The 18,171-nt window shown below is 43.6% G+C and overlaps 1 protein-coding gene across 8 annotated transcripts in view; it reads left to right on the forward strand.

The window, feature by feature from the left end:
- The window catches only part of DGKD (diacylglycerol kinase delta), a 64,664-nt gene that overhangs the window by 42,957 nt on the left and 3,536 nt on the right, over window positions 1-18,171 (forward strand). For 6 of the 8 annotated variants that reach the window (XM_061465342.1, XM_061465344.1, XM_061465343.1 and 3 more), the window contains 15 exons: window positions 985-1,146; window positions 1,933-2,061; window positions 3,031-3,127; window positions 4,053-4,163; window positions 4,915-5,011; window positions 5,763-5,870; window positions 6,470-6,583; window positions 6,976-7,110; window positions 9,179-9,330; window positions 10,102-10,213; window positions 10,377-10,469; window positions 10,833-10,952; window positions 11,279-11,396; window positions 12,608-12,738; window positions 13,865-17,418. In XM_061465342.1, coding sequence (XP_061321326.1) covers window positions 985-1,146; window positions 1,933-2,061; window positions 3,031-3,127; window positions 4,053-4,163; window positions 4,915-5,011; window positions 5,763-5,870; window positions 6,470-6,583; window positions 6,976-7,110; window positions 9,179-9,330; window positions 10,102-10,213; window positions 10,377-10,469; window positions 10,833-10,952; window positions 11,279-11,396; window positions 12,608-12,738; window positions 13,865-13,954 — 1,769 coding nt within the window. In that variant the 3' untranslated portion in view covers window positions 13,955-17,418. Of the gene's footprint in view, window positions 1-984; window positions 1,147-1,932; window positions 2,062-3,030; window positions 3,128-4,052; window positions 4,164-4,914; window positions 5,012-5,762; window positions 5,871-6,469; window positions 6,584-6,975; window positions 7,111-9,178; window positions 9,331-10,101; window positions 10,214-10,376; window positions 10,470-10,832; window positions 10,953-11,278; window positions 11,397-12,607; window positions 12,739-13,864; window positions 17,419-18,171 lie in introns of those variants that run through there. The other 2 variants (XR_009745489.1, XR_009745488.1) reach the window with 1 other exon arrangement.

The following is an 18,171-nucleotide window of genomic DNA, read 5'->3' on the forward strand; positions in this document are numbered from 1 at the left end:
ATGGAAGTAGAGCGGGCAGCCTGCTTGAAAGTAGAGCAGACAGCTTGCTTCTGATGAAGTAGAGGTCTTGACGTCACTGCAGTCCCAGTTTACTGCTGCTTACCTTATGCCAATTTGATGTTCTTTTAGGGCTCAACCAATTTGCTTAATCCAGCAAGAAGAGTTGTTATTTCTGCTGGGCTTGGATTACCTTGTGGATAGTTTTGATAAACTCCAGAGTCAGCACAAGGGAGGGGAAGAGACTGAAAGAAGCCAGGCTTGTCTTCCTGCAGAGGCAGTGAGCTAGCAGATCAGCTCAGGGCTGTACCTGGTGAGGGGTTGCTGGAGAGGAAAGTGTGTTGATTGCATGCAAAGGAAGTTTGATTTCTTTAGGCAACATACTGGCATTTAATTCTTACCAGTTTTTAGGCAAACTCCAGTTACATTTCAAGTGTATTTGTTCAACTTCTCCAAACTGTTTTTCTCCTTCCAAAGTATTTAATTCAGTTCTTTCCTTTGTATTGCTTTCTACCAACTGCTATTTTCTTCCCCCGACTATGTGTGTCTAATTGCTCTTTTCAAGTGGCTTATCCTATTGCCCCAGTACAGATTAAGCAAACAGAAAAATCATTAATCATTTAATATCCATCTGGTTAGAACTTCTGGCAGCATTTAAATGCAGGTAAATAGAAGCCTATCACCTGTAGCACGCTTTACATCTCGGGAAGCCTGAGTACATGTAGCATCAAAGGTGGACGCTTCTGTTTAGAACCTCATTGCTAAAGAGATCAGCAAAGAAAACAGCAGGCTAAGCCAGCCCCATTTCGAAAGCTTTCCAGAGCAGAGCTTAGTTAAGGCAAATGATATAGGAAAGCTTTTTGTTATTTCTGTTCTTTCTTTTAAGGAATCGAGGCCTTTAGAGTTCCATCCTATTGTTATTTACATCAGTGGGAGATGTTCCTTGCTAGAAGAGCTGTGAGGCACTCACTTTCTCTCTCCTTACAGCTGTAGATGAGCAGAATGCCCAGACCCAGGAGCAAGAAGGCTTCCTCCTTAGCCTCTCAGCCTCTGAAGAGGGCAGGGAGCTGAGGAATGAGGATAAGATCTCCTTGCAGTCCTCCCACAGCGGCAGCTATGGAGTGTCCAAAGGGAGGAGCCAGCAGAAAGGTACTGCTCTGGGACTGCCACCATGCGGATCTTGCCTGTGAATTGCAATTCTGTTAGTTGTAAAAAGTGAGGGAGGTGTTACATGTATCACCTTCCAAGTTCTGTTTTTTCTCTAATTTTTGAAAGATTGCCCTTCAGGTGCCAGGCCTTGCACATTTCTAGTCTCTAGCCTGTGCATAATAGACCCCACTTTTCACTACATCTCTGATGGCTGTTTTGTGAACTTAGCATATGGAGCCTAGGATTCAGAAATTTTCTTGCACCTTAGCCAATAATCTGGGTTCTCTTGGCTTTCAGTGCTTGGACAGGATTGGCCTTGAGATTTTTCATGTCATTTACTTGATGACATTTCCCTGTAAGCCTCTGACATCATTTGCAGATGACAAGAGACCAGAAGCCAATTTGCTTTAATAACTGTATTATGTGAGTAATTTATTAGAGCTCCCTGATCACTGCAGATTTATTTTGAACTTATCTGAGTATTGACTGGAAGCTAAATACTCTGTCTGTTGTACTGCTGGCACCAGCTTTTTCTCATCTCCATTTCTAATATTGAATGTGGCATTTTGGTACTTCTTGTCTGTGAGCTTTTCTTGCTGCACATGTGCCACATCTCTGCCTTCTAATGACTGATTCTGTCAGCTTTTTGTTTTGTGGTGGCTGCTGCAGTGTTTTGTTGTTGTGTGCTTCCTAACTCAGCCTTGCTGCTTGGGCTGTGCTGCTGTGTGCTGGTCTGAGTCACAGTGTTATGTTTGTCTATAGCCATGTTTGTGTTGTGTTTTACAGCATCCAAGTCTCCTTGTGAAAGACTAATAAACAAAGGAAGTTTGTCACTGGGCAGCTCTGCATCTCTTCCTCCCCAGACAGGAAACCGAGACAACTTGCCAATGCTCAACACAAAAATTCTCTACCCAAGTAAGTGTAACACCCACCACTTCCCACTGAGGCAGCCAACTGGGGTACGAATGACAGCAGCACAGGCTTCAGTCTCCGCATGAAAGCGTGAAATTGACCTGCCTGATGTCCTTTTGTGCACGGTCAGATTAAAGAGAAATTCATTGCTGGATAACTTTCCACTAGGGCTGAAAACTGGAGACTTGGAAGGAGCTGTAGCTCTTTCCAGTTTGCAGCTGAGACCTAGACACAGATGTGCAGTGGCAGAGTTTAGGTGCCAATTACAAGGAGGTACTGAGCTCAGTAACCTTGAGAACACTGGTACAATGCTGCTGAGAGGTATCTGAAGAGTGGCAGCCACAGACTGAGAGGAGCAGTCCCTTCATGTGAAGGCTGAAGTCCCTGGAGGTGCACAGACCCATCAGAATTCAAACCTCCCACATCTTGTTTAGCAACTTCTCCCCATCACTGGTACTGTCCTTCTGCTTCTTCCCCCGTATTACTTGTTCAAATCGTTTCTTCTGGAGGAAGGTTGTTTCCTTTCTCTTTAACAAATCTACTGTCTCTGTGTCACCAGCTAATCATTTAAGAAACAGGAGGCAGTAATTATTGAGCAACTTGGAGAATAACTTGAGTCCTACTCTGTCTTTCCTCATTGAAGCAAGGATGTTGCATGTGTTACCCTGGAACAAAAAGGCTGATACAGTGAATACAATCCTATTTCCCATTTTCATGTGTCTGTTACAACTGTGCTGCTGGCCTTAGGTGATATCATGTCAATCAAAACCCCTGCAGGTGGCCTCAGAAACCCTTCTCCTTATTGAGAGAGCTAAGCCTTCTGTAGTGGAAGAAAGCGCTATTGCTATTTGCTTTCCACGGTGAACAACGGAGTTAATATGTTCTGCTCTGTTGTCTTGTCTCTGAGATGGAAGTTACCTGTTTTCTGCTTATTATTAATCATGCTCTTCCCTGTGGTCAATATTCCTACAGATATCCGAGCTGGTATGTCTGGTTCTTTGCCTGGGAGCTCTGTCATCAGCCGGTTGTTGATCCATGCTGATCCCTTTAACTCTGAGCCTGAAAACCTGTAAGTATGGCCAGGAGGCTGAAGGGGAAGGGTGGGTATTTCTAAATGGACCTCAGCAGAGCAGCAGATTAGTTTATAGAGCTAAATAATGGGCTGCAGCAGCCCAGAGTTACATGAATGAATTCATATGCTGAGTGCCCGTGAGAGTCAGTACATGCAATTATATACATGTGGTTATACGTTACGCATTTTTTAGGGTTTAGGAGAGAATGAGGTCTAGATCAGCCTTCTCTCTAGACTCAGAGATGAGTCTGGCTTCTAGTTAGTAAATAGGAGCCTGTGGGGAAATCACTACCCTTACAGCATGAAGGTCCAAGAAGGGTCATGGGCATGCAGTTATAGGGGAGGCAGGTCGGAAATACTGTGTGAAGACTTTCTCAGGCTCTTTCTGCTAAACTGTTTACCAGTAAAACCCCAGTGATACAGTGACTTTTAAATTTTTTTACATGGGGTTCAGTGCCCCTGAGACGAATGGCTGACACATTTGAGCTCATTTGTCAGGCTTTCTGTAGGTAACACCTAATATATATGTGTGTGTGCGTGTGTATGTATAGGCACAATTAGCATTGCTAATGTTTCATGACACCTTTTGCACAATGCAGTCACCAGCTCTTTGTAAATGAAGTGTAGGCTTCTGAGTTTCTGTGGCAAGAGGAGAATTCCTGTGCAAATCCTGGCAATGGAGCCTTACAGACAGAGGCTGCAGGACAGGAACCTCTGCTCATCAGTAGCTACTTCTATGGTATTCCTTGTGGATTTTAGGCATTTCCCCAGCAGTGCTTATCAGAGCGTGTTGGCATACAGTGTTCTTCTTCTTCACCTTTTTATGCAAAAGAATTATGAGGTGGCTAAAGGAGGTGTGTGAGCTGTATACCAAATGGTACATAGACTTACAAATGGGAGCTTTTGTTCTTTTGTTTTGCAGTGAATGTTACACAGAGAAGTGTGTCATGAATAATTATTTTGGAATTGGTCTGGATGCGAAGATTTCTTTGGACTTCAACAACAAACGTGACGAACACCCAGAGAAATGCAGGTGGGTTTGGCTTTGGCTGACCTTTGGGCACTGCCAAAAGTGACTGAAACCACTTTATGTGTGGTTTTGAAGCAGATTGTGTACAAGTGTGTTCAATTAGCTATATTCTGTGATTGTCATTCTTGTCTGCATAATCCTCCTTTAAGGCTTAAAATCATGAGGGAGGAGATAAGTTACTGATTTATTACTGATTCATTATGCTATTGTGGCTAGTATAAGATCTTTGAGTAGCTACATTGGTGTGGATATAGTGCATTGGTTCTGTTCATGATCTCACAGATTTTACTACTGGGCTTGCTGTTTAGCTGTGAAAGAAGCACATCTCAGTTCTAACTGCTGTGGAGGCTGATTTTGGCTTGATCCTAACTTAATATAAACCTCAGGTTTTGGCTTTTTTAATACCTGGAATGCTTTATGTGTGATTGATACATTTGCTATACTTGAACTGGTACAGCAAAATGCTGTTGATGTCCTGGTGTATGAGATAATTAACAGGTTCTGTACCCAGGGAATCTGTGTGTCTTTCTGGTAGCGTGTGTTACTCGGTTATCCTCAGTTCCTATCATTAATTTAAAGGGGAGTAGTTTTCTATCACAAGCAATGACCATGTTGAATGCTTGACCCGTTTGGAAGCAAAGCACCTCTGTGTTTTAAGATGTAGGAAATAGCATTTCTTTGTGTTTTATTTTTCCTTCTAAGTGAAAAGGTAAATGCCTGTGCTAACTTTTCCTCTTTTAATTTGGCCCCTTAGAAGTCGTACTAAAAACATGATGTGGTACGGAGTACTGGGTACCAAGGAGCTCCTACACAGAACATATAAAAATCTGGAGCAGAAAGTCCTACTGGAGGTGAGGAATTAGCATTCTCTTCTGTTCCTAAAACTGGGATGCCCTTCAAACACTTGGACTTTGGCGTAGTGATTCTGTTTGCTGACATTAGGGTATTTCTTTCTTGCCTGCCTGATACAATGTACTTGCTGTATCTCACCCTGAGCTAGCTAAAAGTGGCTTCTTCTGATTCTGCAAGATAACTTGTATTCTCAGCCCATAAAGTGTCATTCTGCTGGAAAGTATTAGCTGTCCCCACTCAGTATTCAGCACAGGTAAGATTGTTACATGTGGTATCTTATGTGAATACATCATTTTAGATAGTAGGTGCAGTGTAAAGCGCTGAATGTAACTACTCTATAATGTGCACCAAACTAGAAAAGAAGTATTCTTGTATAGGCCATGTACAGCATAAAGAGGTAGCTTGTGGAAGAGACCCTTATCACAGCAGACTGCATAGGTGTTTCAGGACTTTCATTCCCCTTTCTTGAGGAATAAACCAAGAGACTTTGCCAAGCGTCTCATATGTGTCCTATTCCTGTTTGGCAAAAAGAAGCAACAGCATCTCTCTAAAATCCATGTCTGACAAAAGAGATGTGGTTCTTGAGACATGAGTGGATACATTCTACCCTGCTAAAGCAAGAGTAAACTGGAGAAAATCGAATTTATTACTAAGCTGTGCAGGCTCTTTTCTGTTCTTGGAGCATGTGCTCTGGCAGGGGGGGCTATGTCCTGCTGTGTTGAGAGTAATGTTGCCTTCTTTTCTGTGCAGTGCGATGGGAGGCCAATCCCTTTGCCCAGTCTCCAGGGAATTGCCGTACTCAACATTCCCAGCTATGCAGGAGGCACCAACTTCTGGGGGGGAACCAAGGAAGATGATGTGAGTATTATCTAAGGCAGTACGGGAAATGTTTCTACTTACTGTTGCTTTTGAAGGGACAGCCCCTGAGAGTACTGCTTGGAAGAAGAGGGCAAGGGACCTGGGTGCACGTACTTTCTACGTGAAATGAGTAAGATACTGAAATCCAGTCTTCAGCAGCTTCACACCCAACAGGCTATAATGACTCAGAAAACAAACAAACAAAACCAGACCATTTGGACTTCCAGGAGGTGCTTTAGATTCACCTTGTCCTCAGACTGCCTGAGTGGTAAAGTCCCTTGAAGGGAAATGGAGTTAGATCCATTCAGAAACGTATATTTGAGATGAAAAAGTGCCTAATATCATAAGAATAATGATTGCTTTGTGGCCTACAGCCTTTGTGTTTGAATTATACTTTAGCTGTCACTGGAAGCCTAGTGACAGTATTGGGGCTCCTGTTTCTCTCACTGCAGATCTTTACCCTCTAGCCTCAGCTGTTAATTTTATACAGATTAAATAGTATGATTAAAAGCCAACCCCCAGATCTGCACAGAAAGGGGGTAAAGGTCTCCAACAGAGCTCTATATCAACTGAATTCTCTCTCTTTTTTATCTGGGTAGACATTTACAGCCCCCTCCTTTGATGACAAGATTTTGGAGGTGGTAGCAGTGTTTGGTAGCATGCAGATGGCAGTGTCACGGGTGATAAACCTACAGCATCATCGAATTGCACAGGTATCAATTGCTTTTGTTAGCTCTTGTCTCTCCCATAATCCATTTTGTGATATTTTTGCCAGTTTCAGTCAGTAAAGACCTCCTTTGTGCTGTCTCTGGTCCATGGAAAAAGCGTCTACCAGGGCTGAAAATGAGCATGTTCAGAGGCAATTTGGGCACATAATTGTTTGCTAGCACTCATTTGGTAGGAGTTAGACCTGCAACTCAAGTACAGATTAGTCCAGACACACAGCAAATGGTCCCTGCTGCACAAGGGCAAGGCATACCCTGCCACTCAGGCACATGTGCCTCTAGTAGCACCAAAGATACAGTACCTGGGGAAGTGATTTGAAAGAAAGAGAATGTCTTTGGAAAACCACATTTTAGAGCTTCTCTGATTCAATCATTTACAGTGTCGGACAGTGAAGATAGTAATCCTTGGAGAAGAGGGAGTTCCTGTGCAAGTGGATGGAGAAGCCTGGATCCAGCCTCCAGGTTACATTTGGATTGTTCATAAGAACAGGGCACAAACCCTCACCCGAGACAGGGTAAGAGCAGCTTTGCATATACTGTGTAGTATAGACACGTTTCGATGGCATATACTCTCAGGGAGCATGGTGAGCTTATCTCTGTGAATCTAAGAAGTGTATTTTGCTACATCCCATAACGGTTTTTTTTTGAAAGAACATGGTTAAACTTACATTCTCCACTTGGGAAATCACAGAAGTTAGGTTGTTTATGCAAGCTTATTTTGCTTCCTTGTCTAGGTACCTTGGGACAGCATTTCTTAACACGCCTGCATGCTGTTTTTTCCACAGGATGCCTGCCTCACTGAGTACCATGGATTGTCTAGAGAAAACTGCTCATTGTTTTAATTTCTCATTATTGTTCAACATGTGGCTTATACCTCCTTGACCAAGTAAAGCACTGCCTTATGCCTTGTTCAGCAGCATGTGTCTGTCTCATGTCATAATTTTCAAATATATCTGATGAATACCAACACATAAGGAAGTGTCCTAGTTGGTTTACTGTATTCCTGAATGGTGTAAAGCTAAAAGAAAGGATAAAGGCCTTGCTGTGTCACAGACAGGCTTTATAGTTCCTCACAGCTCTGTATATGAACAGTTTGGTTGATAGCAGCTGTTAATACTTTCCAGCATAACACCTCTTTACCCAGCTTCCAGAACAAATCAAAGTCCTCTATAAAGGACCTGCTGCCTAACATGAAAAGAGAGATCAATGATGAGGAAAAAAGGAAAGCAGTCTGATACAGGCCTGAGGCACATTGCCTGGCAGGAAGTTACAAGTATGGTGGTATGAAAAGAAAGCAAAGGTGGGCGTACAGAGCCCCTGTTATGGTAGGTCAGGGCAATACCCAAGACGCTTTGAGCTGGAAAAGGACATTTTGATCATAGAATTACAGAATATTTTGGGTTGGAAGGGATCTTTAAATGTCAGTAAGTCCAACCTTCCTGCCATAAGCAGGGAAGTCCTGCTCAGAGCCCTGTCCAACCTGACCTTGAATGTTTCCAGGTTTGAGGCTTCTACATCTCTGGGCAACCTGTTCCAGTGCTTCACCACCCTCATTGTAAAAAATGCCTTCCTTGTATCTAGCCTGAATTTACCCTCTGTTAGTTTAAAACCACTGCTCCTTGTCCTATCACCCCTTGATGTAAATGTTGTGGGAGAGGATGAGACAGGAATAGTGCACACAGTCTTTCCTGGAGAGAGTTTCTGCAGCATCACATGGAGACTTGGAGGGGGAGTGGCTGAAGGAGATAGCAGAGAGGAGAGACAGGATTCCTGCAGGAAAGGTGGGAGGGAGAAAAGGAGAGTCAGACTACATGTGGGTATGATGGGAGAGGTGGAGTGAAGCACAAAGAGGTAGAGAGGACACGCAAGTCCTGTAGTGAGTGTGCTGTGTGTTAGGCCATCTGAAGACATGGCTATGATTGTGCCATCCCACTCCTCATTGCTTCCAAACCTAGTTTTGCAAGCATGGAGTTGCTGCTGAGGAAGAGATTCCAGTATTGCAGAGCAGCATTCAGTTTTTGGCTTGACTGTGGGCTTATCTTTATTTTTCCTGCCATCCTTGAGATCACCATTGCATATGTAAATATATATATATGCATATTCCAGCAATATTCCAGCAGGAATATCAGTAAGGGTGTAAGTGGGACAGGTCCTAGTTCTGATTTGAGCTGCTTCGCTCACCAGGGAGGCACAATTTACTTCTAGATAAAGAGGAGCCTTGAACATACTTAATTTCCAGCTCTGAGATGTCACAGTAATACTGACGTGTAGAGGTGATACAGCTACTCAAAGAAAAGGCTGCCACCAGTGGGGATTTGGTCGGTTTTGCTGGTCTGGCCCTTAGAATTGGCCTGCAATTTTGACTAGAACTGGCCTTAAGGAAAAGTTGAGCCAAGGCAAGCATGTGGCACGGAAAACTTCAGCCCAGACAGCTAGTTAGCAAAGTTATAAGTATCTGAATAACTGAGTCCTGCAATGAGAAGTGTCTATACCAGATCTACATGTTTTACAGGCATAGGCACAGCTATTGTTTTTTATAGGATATTTACAAGGTATCTTACAGTTTGCTTGCTGTGGTTTTAGGCATTTGAGAGTACCCTGAAGTCCTGGGAGGACAAACAGAAGTGTGAGTTGTCCCGACCCTCCTCTTTCTCTCTGCAACCAGAGATCATGTCCGAAGAAGAATCCACCCAGATCAACCAGTTTGGTCAAGCTGCAGGTGCTCTGATCCACAGGTGGGACTCAATTTGCTTTTGGTTAACAGAGCCCTCCTTTGGTGCCTGAAGTTTTTTCCTAGTCCCTTCTGGAGATATTTCTGTTCACTCTTCTGTAGTGCTGGTCCATGTCACTGCGCGTAGTAGCATCATTCATTGTGCACTGTCCCAGCTGCACAAGGACTGAAACTGAATACATTTCCTTTGGCCATTCTGGACAAAAGTTACTTTCATGAGCCAGCAGGAATCCTTTAATTGTGAAGGAGCCCATTATCTTGAATATCAATGATTTTTATCAAGAATGAAACAAAGACTTCTCTAGGAGCTCAGATGATGAGTTCTTATAACCCCTGATGCTCAGCAAAGGCTTGTGGAGGAAGTCACTGTATGCTGATCTCCTCATCCTTTAGTTGGGCATTCAGCTCCTTGATCTGGGCATCTGAGAGAAAATTCCCAAAGACCCATCAGAGAAGTTTTAGTTAACCTGTATACGTGCAGCTGTTTTTCCCATCACTGTGGCCATACTAAAGCATCTAGGTCATTTTTCAAACTGATCCCAACCTGTGTGCAGAGTTGAATACACACCTGGAGCCGCTCATGTGAAATCTGCCTTGCTTTGCCTATGCGTGCTCACTACAGCAGGGGGAATTGCTCTGCTTTGCCAGAGGCTGTGCTCCTCCCATGCTTTCTCCCTGCTCTTGTCATTCAGATGGGTATTCAAAGGAGATACCCAGTCAGAAAAGAACTTCTGCTTTTAGCATACGCTGATGAAATCTGTAATTCTCTCTTTAGCATTCGGGAAATAGCCCAATCCTATCAGGACATGGAACAGGAGCTTGCCCATGCTGTCAATGCCAGCTCCAAGTCTATGGACAAGGTCTACGCTAAATCCAAGTCTACAGAGGTACTTCACTCACCTGGCATCTCCCATTTTGTCTTTGTTCCATAGCTCATTTTCCTTTCTGGTTGACCAAAAGTAGGACTTGCTTATCTAGGACTTTTTCCTTTTGACTGCTCAGACCTCTGCATTTCCAGGCTTAATTTGTGCACGAATTGCTTCCCTACAGGGTCTGAACTGCAGCCTTGTGGTAGAAATGGTGAATAATGTCAAAGCCCTGCATAATGAGACAGAGCTGCTGCTCTCAGGCAAGATGGCGCTGGTAAGAAGCACAAAGCAGAAGTAAAGCAGCCTCTCCCTTTCTCTGCTCTCCTACTGTTGCCTTGGCAAGCAATTGGTCTTGATCTTCTTTGTCTTTGTAACAAGTCAGTTTAAATGTTACCATCCAGGAATTAGGGTGGTGTTGCTACATAGGCATGATGAGCAGTCAAACTGACTTGTGTGGAGTTTGGAGCGCAGAAAAGATTAAGATTGTTAACTTGGTAATGTCTAGGCAGAGTGCCTGCTGCGCGTTTCCTTTTAAAAGGAGGAACTGATTTGTTAGCTAGGAATTTCAAGGCATGGGCCTGATTGTGCGTTGCACCATATGGCTTTTAACTTTGCTTTGCTTCCATTTCTGATCCAGCAATTAGATCCTCCACAGAAGGAGCAGCTCCAAGCAGCTCTGGCGGACATGGACCTCCAGCTGAGGAAACTGGCAGACATCCCTTGGCTGTGGCAGCTTATGGAGCCCTGTGATGAAGAGGTGAGGAGGACCAAGACTATATTTCCCTAGCTGTTCTCTTTTTCACTAGTTGGCTTTGAGTGTTTGACTTCCCATGAATAATATGACTGATGTGAGAAAATCATTAAGAAGGAAATTTGACTCCCAAGGGCTAAAGAAAGTAATATCCTGCTAAGGTCCCTTGCCTGACATGGGATCAACTTTCCCTGTTTCCTTTCCTGTCTTGATCAGAATGAGTTTAGAAATATTTTTCCTCTTTTACAAGGTCAGGGAGCTGAGCCTGACAGTTCTTGGTCCATTCCAGTCAATGTATGACTCTGCCTGATTTTCCCTTTTTGCTCTTACAGAACCAGATGCTGGATTACTCTAAACGCAGCCGCAGTGGCAAATTCCGGCTGGTGACCAAGTTCAAAAAGGAGAAGAACAACAAAAATAAGGAGGCTCATAGTAGCATGGGATTGCCGGGTACCAAGTCTGTTTCTTCACTGTGTTTCTGCCACATCAGTATGGTCGCACCCCTAGCTGTTCTGTTTCCTCTCAAGTGCTCTTCTTCTGTTTTATGTGAATCTGCCTTTTCTTGAAAGTCTAGTCTGTCTTTCTCGTGTGGCAAAGCAGCTTTTTGCTCCATTCTGTCTAAATCTCCCAGTACAACACAAATATTCCTGAGCAGAAACAGGCGGTACCCTCTGAAGAATTCAGCCTATGTCCAGATATTTTTAGGGATATTTTAGGGGTGTTTAGTGAAGTGAATTTGAGAATTTTGGCATTTTAGATACCAAAATGACTGTGGGGCCCAAGTCCGCACAACTCCAGTCTTTACACTGCTAATTCTCTGAATTCTTTGTGATACAGTTAATGATGTTTTTCTTATTGATTCACCCTCAGGCTTTAATCAAGTTTCATGTTTAATTGTCTGGGGATCAGCGTCACCACAGGTGCACCCTGACCTTGAATCCTACTGATCAGTAGATAAAAACTGCCTATTAATCAACAAAAAAGCTTTCTTTCCCATGGGGTTAGTTGATTTTTGGTTTATACTCTCCTTATGAAGACTTCCTTCTAAACTTCAGAAGTCCTAGCTGTTCTGTGGGCTCCTGGGTACTGTCCTCTGCCACAGAGTTCTGGATACAGTCTCCTGTTTGACAGGCTGGTGCTCATTTATTGTCTCCCAGAACCTGGGAACTTTATTCTCTCATTTAGAGGCTGTGCAAGAAAATGGAGGTCTGAACTCTTCCTCTCTGCCTCAAACAATGGGAGAGAGGTTGCCATTACATTTTCTGAGCACAAGTGCTTGTATGTAATAGTAAACTAATCTGTGCTGGATTCTTCATGACATATTTCATGAATCTGTTGTATCGTAAGCAAAGGAATGAACTTGCTTTCCTTAAACATGGTAAACTTTAAAACCATATCCAGTCCCGTTAAAACAAACCTGCAATGTTTCTTGTGGCTTTACTGCAGCAAGCCTCTGCTTAAGAGAATGCCTCTTACCTTTCTCTGCCCTACCTCCTTTGATATAGTAGATCGTGCTACCAGTCCTTGCCCTCCCCTTGGTTTGAGGCTGTGGTACTGCTTGCCCTCCTTTTCTGGCACTGAGTGCTGATGGTGTCCTCATCTCTCACTGTCTTCTGGGATTCTGGGTACTCAATGCACTCCTGCTTTTCCATCTCTGACAGTTCACCTCTGGGGAACGGAGGAGGTTGCGGCCTGGCTTGAGCATCTCAGTCTTTGTGAGTATAAGGATATCTTCATCCGGCATGACGTCCGGGGCTCTGAGCTCCTGCACCTCGAACGGAGGGACCTCAAGGTACTTTCATGATTGGCTCATGAGAAATAGCCAGCTGCATCTGCATGATCTTCTGTGCTGAATGTGCTTGGAAGTGGTCTGCCCGCTGTTCATTCCAGGTTCATTGCGGCCTCGTTTTGTTTTCTCACCATTTGAGGTCAGCTGATTTTTAATAGCAGGCAGGTAGAACAGCTACTTGAGGGACAGTATGTCAAATCCTATCACACCTTCCTGAAGATGTAATACAGTGCAGCACACAGTCTGTGTAGTTAGTGTTCCTGGGAGTCTCTGATTTTAATGGTGGACTGGAAAATTTCAACTTCGCTACTGTGCCATCTTTGCAGAACATGTTGTGATTGGGAAAATTTGGTTCTTGTGTTGCAGTGACTGGACAAACAGATCAGCACACTTCTTTGTGACAAGAACAAAAAATGGTTGTGGTTTTTGGTGGGGCTGCTAGATGGAGAGGATCTTTTTAAATAGTGCTCAGTAACCACACTGTGCAAGTTTTCATCTCTGAACCATGAGATACTTTCTCTACAGAGAAAAATTGAAAGTGGTGGTTCTTTGCGTGCGCAAAAGACTTATGTCACCACTCTGGTGACTTGCACATTGCAGAAAAATACTTTGTTGTAAAGTAGTGCATGGCATTTGCTGAATGTCCCTGGGGTCTTCATTTGTGATTTTGACTGTCTTCCCCTTCTGAGGTTTGCTGTAGCAAATCTGTGTAGTTGGTTCCTCTGCATGCCAGCCAGCTACAGCTTGTGTTTTGCTGCATGGTACCCAAGTGTTCATATGTTTATTTGATGTGACTGGTTGGTTCCTCCTGCATGTTTTGGCTCCTAGCTTAGGCCCTTGAGATCTGTATGCTCTTTTCTGTTCTCTTGCTTTGGTCTTAACAGTCAGAGCAATTTGCATTTCTGCAGTTGTTGCTCTGTGCCTGTTCTCTGTTTATTACCCTGTCATGCTCTGATAGTTCTTGACACTTAAATGGCTTGAGGTTCTATTTATAACCTTCAGGTTTGTAATCTTTCTGGTTGTTTTCCCCCTCTCTATAACTGCCTGACTAGGTTTGTAACCATTGCTTGGCCACCTGCAACTTCCCCCCTACCTTTCACCTAAGGTAAGGTTTTCTCTTTTCTTCCAGGACCTGGGTGTGACCAAAGTAGGTCACATGAAGAGGATACTGCATGGGATCAAGGAGCTGAGCCGGAGTATTCCTGCCAGCGAGGTTTAACCTCTGTTTTCACAGCTTGTGTCTACCATTCCCCCTAACTGCACAGCAGTCACCTCACAGAGGAGATGTGCTCACAACTGTCTCTACTGAACAGCCAAATTGTAGCTGTTCAGGGCTCATATCAACCAAGCATGGTGCTACCTTTTTTCCTGTGGGGTACGGCTGTATTCAGTCAAGAGGCAAATGATCTGCAGCCACTTAGAGCCTCCCGGAAGAGAATTCACTTGCTGTTTGAAGAACTGTGTCATCCAACATGGGAAGTTCTGGTTCCAGTGACAGTGCAGGACTCCTGAGAACTGCAACACAGCTACCTTTACTGGATAACTTCATCACAGTAGAATTATTCAGGGCAAAAGATATATTGGCCAGTCTTAGTTCAGGAGCATCTGACAGTCTTTTCAGACCCAAAACTTCTCCCCTGATCTGTGTCGCACCTGTATGGTTAAAGCATTTACGTGGGACAAAGCTTGTCCTTGTATCTTAATATTCGCTTTTTAATGCATCTGTAGTTGCATGCGATTTGCATCAGAAGTTCAAAGCCAGTACAGACCTCTTGCTGATGAATACCCAGTGATTCTCACTCACTTATGCCTTGCAACAAACAATGCATGTGGTTCAAACAGCAGTTTGCACCACCTTCAGGAGTCTTCCGCTGGACCTGGCTCTCCTCTTCCAGCCAGTGGCAATGGTACAACCTTTAGGTGTTCAGGCATCACAAACAATTGTTTGTGAACAATTCCTGGCAGTAAGAAAAGATAAAATTGCAGAGAGCCAGAAGGTTACAGGAGATCAGCTGTGACATTCCACCATCTGAATTCATCTTCAGGAGACCACATGAAAGGGAGAGGAATGCTAACTAGCTGCTTGGGCTGTGGAGAAGTGTAGTGTAATGGAGTGAGATATGGAACAATTTGTCTTAGCGGAGGGAGCAGCATGACTGGCAATGTCCAGGAGCATCTTCCTGCCCATTTAGTGCTACCCTTGTGGCCATAAGCAGCAGAGCTGTTTCTTTACTTCAGCTTGTAGTACAGAAGACTATTTCTGTCACCAAAAAAAACCCTGATACGATTTCTCTATAGTACCTGCACCTTTTCACCTGTCTTCCCTTTAGTGGCTTTCCCATCTTGCTTCTCTCTCTTGCTGCCTTGCTTCTTCACTCCAAGATGGATACCAAAAGATAAGGGTGGTGCAGTCCTCCTGGGTTGTACCCCTGAGGGAGATACAGTGCGCTGTCAAACATCAGAGCTCCTGTAAGAGCACTGAGAGGAGGATTGTTACTGAGCAGATGAGCATCACAATGAAAATGGCAGTATGTTGGTAAATTGGCTTTGGTACCACCAGCAGTGGAGCATGAAAAAATTAGTGCCTCTGAATCAGAGTTCCTAGATGCTCTTCAAATTTCCACTGAACTGCCTGACCCCAGCTGAGTGACTGTTAAAACCTGAAAACCAGCATGCGTAGTTACATTGCCATGTTTATCACTGCAAAGGGAATTTGGGGACATTCAGTGCTCTATAGCTGGAGAGACAGCAGAAATTTTTAATTACTTTGTCATTTTGTATTTATTTATTTTTTTTATTATTACACAGTGGGACCTGTCTGGCTAAAGCTGCAGACAGAAAAATAGCCACATACGCAGTGGCATAAAAGATAATTTTTTAAGGACATCATTGTTCTTTGTTATTTTTAAGGATTTTATCTAACTTACATCAGCTCTCTGGTCTAAACAGTCAAGTGATCTCATGTGAAGACTTGGCAGCTTAAAAAGGTTACGGGCTGATTTCATGCTGTTCAAACTCCATTGCATTCTGAAGATTTCACCATGGACTATTCTGTCTCTATTTGTTTTTAACTAGTTGTCAGTCATCCGTGTCTCCTCTTAGCCTAGTGAGTGTCAGGGTTTGCTCATGAGAAGTTAACAGATGACTAAACATGCTTGATCCAGCTAGCAAAATTTCTGCTACAAATACTGTGGGGACTGATCAAGAAATGTGTTTAGCTCTCCCCTGAATTTGTCTCCTATCTATACATTGGCAATTGCCTTAATAGCCATATTTTTTCTTTATCAGTACAGGCTCCCTCACTGCGCTGAATTCCTGAGGTATCAGATAAGTAAGAGTTGTAGATGTACTGTACTTGCCCACTTGCTTGTTAAGGCACAGAGCAGAGTCTGCATGGAAATGAGGAGGAACCTACACTAAGGAGACCTGGTGACAGTAAGGTGCACCCCATTGCCTGACCCCAGGAGCATACATGGTTAGGACATTTGTGTGCCTGCCCAGGAGAGCGCAGCAGGGAGCACAGGGCAGGTGATAGCTCTGGAGAAGAGGTGAGATCTCTGTGTGTTCCTCTCTATGGTAAAGGAGCTGTTCTGACTGTCAACTTTCTCCAGGCAACCTCATGGTTAAAGATGCATAAGCAGTATGTGCTTGCCTCGCGTAATTCCTGGGGGATTAAATTCTTGCCTTGGTAGAAGCAGCTCCTCTCTGCTCAGAGTAATAGGGGAATCCAAAGAGGTTTTATATTCAGTCATGTTCCTTAATTCATGTCATATCTGTTGAGGCCGGATGGCCATTTGCCGTCTGCTATGAGAGATGATGCCTGCATAGGCCAATCGTCATTTATTTTACTTTTTGTGATCTGTTGTGTTTATGGGTTCAGATCTTATTTGTGTACACACACATTTTATCAAAGGGTTCATAGCCAGTATATTCCTGTCTGTTGCTTACCAGAGGTGGGGAGGGAGTTCTGCCTTCTTTTAAAATCTAAAAAATGGGGTTTGCATTTAACCTGGGTGCCTTTGCATATTTATTAAGATTTATAACAAACAAAAGGGTTGTAGCTCTATGTGTCTTGCAGTAATGCAGATTCCTGTTGCAGAGTTTTTGTGGTTAGATGAGGAGAGTTTGTCTCAAAACATCAGTGAGAGCTACCTGCAAAGTAGGGAACTAGGCTGAACTTCTGGCTACATTATTCTAAGTTCCTTTTAATGGCAACTGGTGATTTTCTGTGGGAGAGAAACTCAGGAAAGAAATAGGACAGTAAAAGATCTGCTGCTTTGCCAAAAAGGAGACTCTGCTGCAGTCTTGGGTAAACCACCAGTTTGAGGGAAGCTAGAAGTGGACATGTCACACGTATGTTTAGTCTCTTGAAAACTGCTCCTCATGTGAAAGCCATGTGGCACCTTCTGTTTATTATCCCTCACCCTTGGGAGTGATACTGGGGCAGTGTCTGCAAGTGAGCTGGGCATACAGTTTCTTTTGCTAGGAAAGAGGTTTTAGTACATTATCTCACATTCTGGCACTGCCCTGTATATGTAACTTTAATGGCAGATTCTGGGCAATAACGTACCCTGTGTTGTGATGTTTCAGTGAAATGGGATTGCATGCAATGGAGACTCAAGGGAGGTCTGGCCTGTGAAGCAGCTCTCAGCAGTGTCCTGCTCTGGGCTATGTTTGGGAGGGCTGGTTTTGCTTGTGGGATCTTAATGGTGAGAGCACACATACCCTGCTGCAGCAGGAGCCAGCTCTTCGCAGCAGAGGGGAGCTGTGCTGCTTGGCCCTGAGGTGCTGGCCTGGCTGGAGCCACACAAGCACCCAGGAGCTTCCATCTCTGCTGAGGCCTTCAGTGCCAGTCCCGGGAAATTTTCAAATCATACGGACAGCTTTGTTCATTGTTTTAGTATTATTTAAAACTGTGCATACTATCTATGTGATTAAAAAAAAAAAACAAACCTGTTTACACAAAACATTTTGTATCTTAAGATGTGTGTACTGTAAAAAGGAAAGGATGAAAAATGATGTTTTTCTACAACTGTCAGCAGTGACTGCATGTCTGTATCACCATCTACCAACCGTTGTTCCTCAGGGGTCTCCCCGCCATTCCTGTGATCCTGTCAAAAGCATAGGGAAGCAAGTGAATCCCTGTACAGTCTTGGGAAGAAGGTTTTGTGCCTTAAGAATGGGACCTGCTTCCCTCCTATTTATTGTGTTAATTTATACAGTAATTACCATGGAAATGTCTCTTGTATTTTTTTGTACATAGTTTACTGTTGATTGTTGTAAATAAGTTTTTCTTGTATATTAAGTAAACATGTTTCTGAGCTTCCAGTAAAGATTCTGTTACTGATTTCATTGTGTGAGAGGGCTGCAATGCCCATCTGGTGAAAACCAGCTAATAAAAAATTGTTCTGTGATAAAATGGCTTTATCCTGAGTT

Source organism: Pezoporus flaviventris, unplaced genomic scaffold (assembly GCF_033815535.1).
Source record: "Pezoporus flaviventris isolate CSIRO_AGI_PZ_B2104156 unplaced genomic scaffold, CSIRO_AGI_Pfla_v1 ptg000040l, whole genome shotgun sequence".
Classification (NCBI taxonomy): domain Eukaryota; kingdom Metazoa; phylum Chordata; class Aves; order Psittaciformes; family Psittacidae; genus Pezoporus; species Pezoporus flaviventris.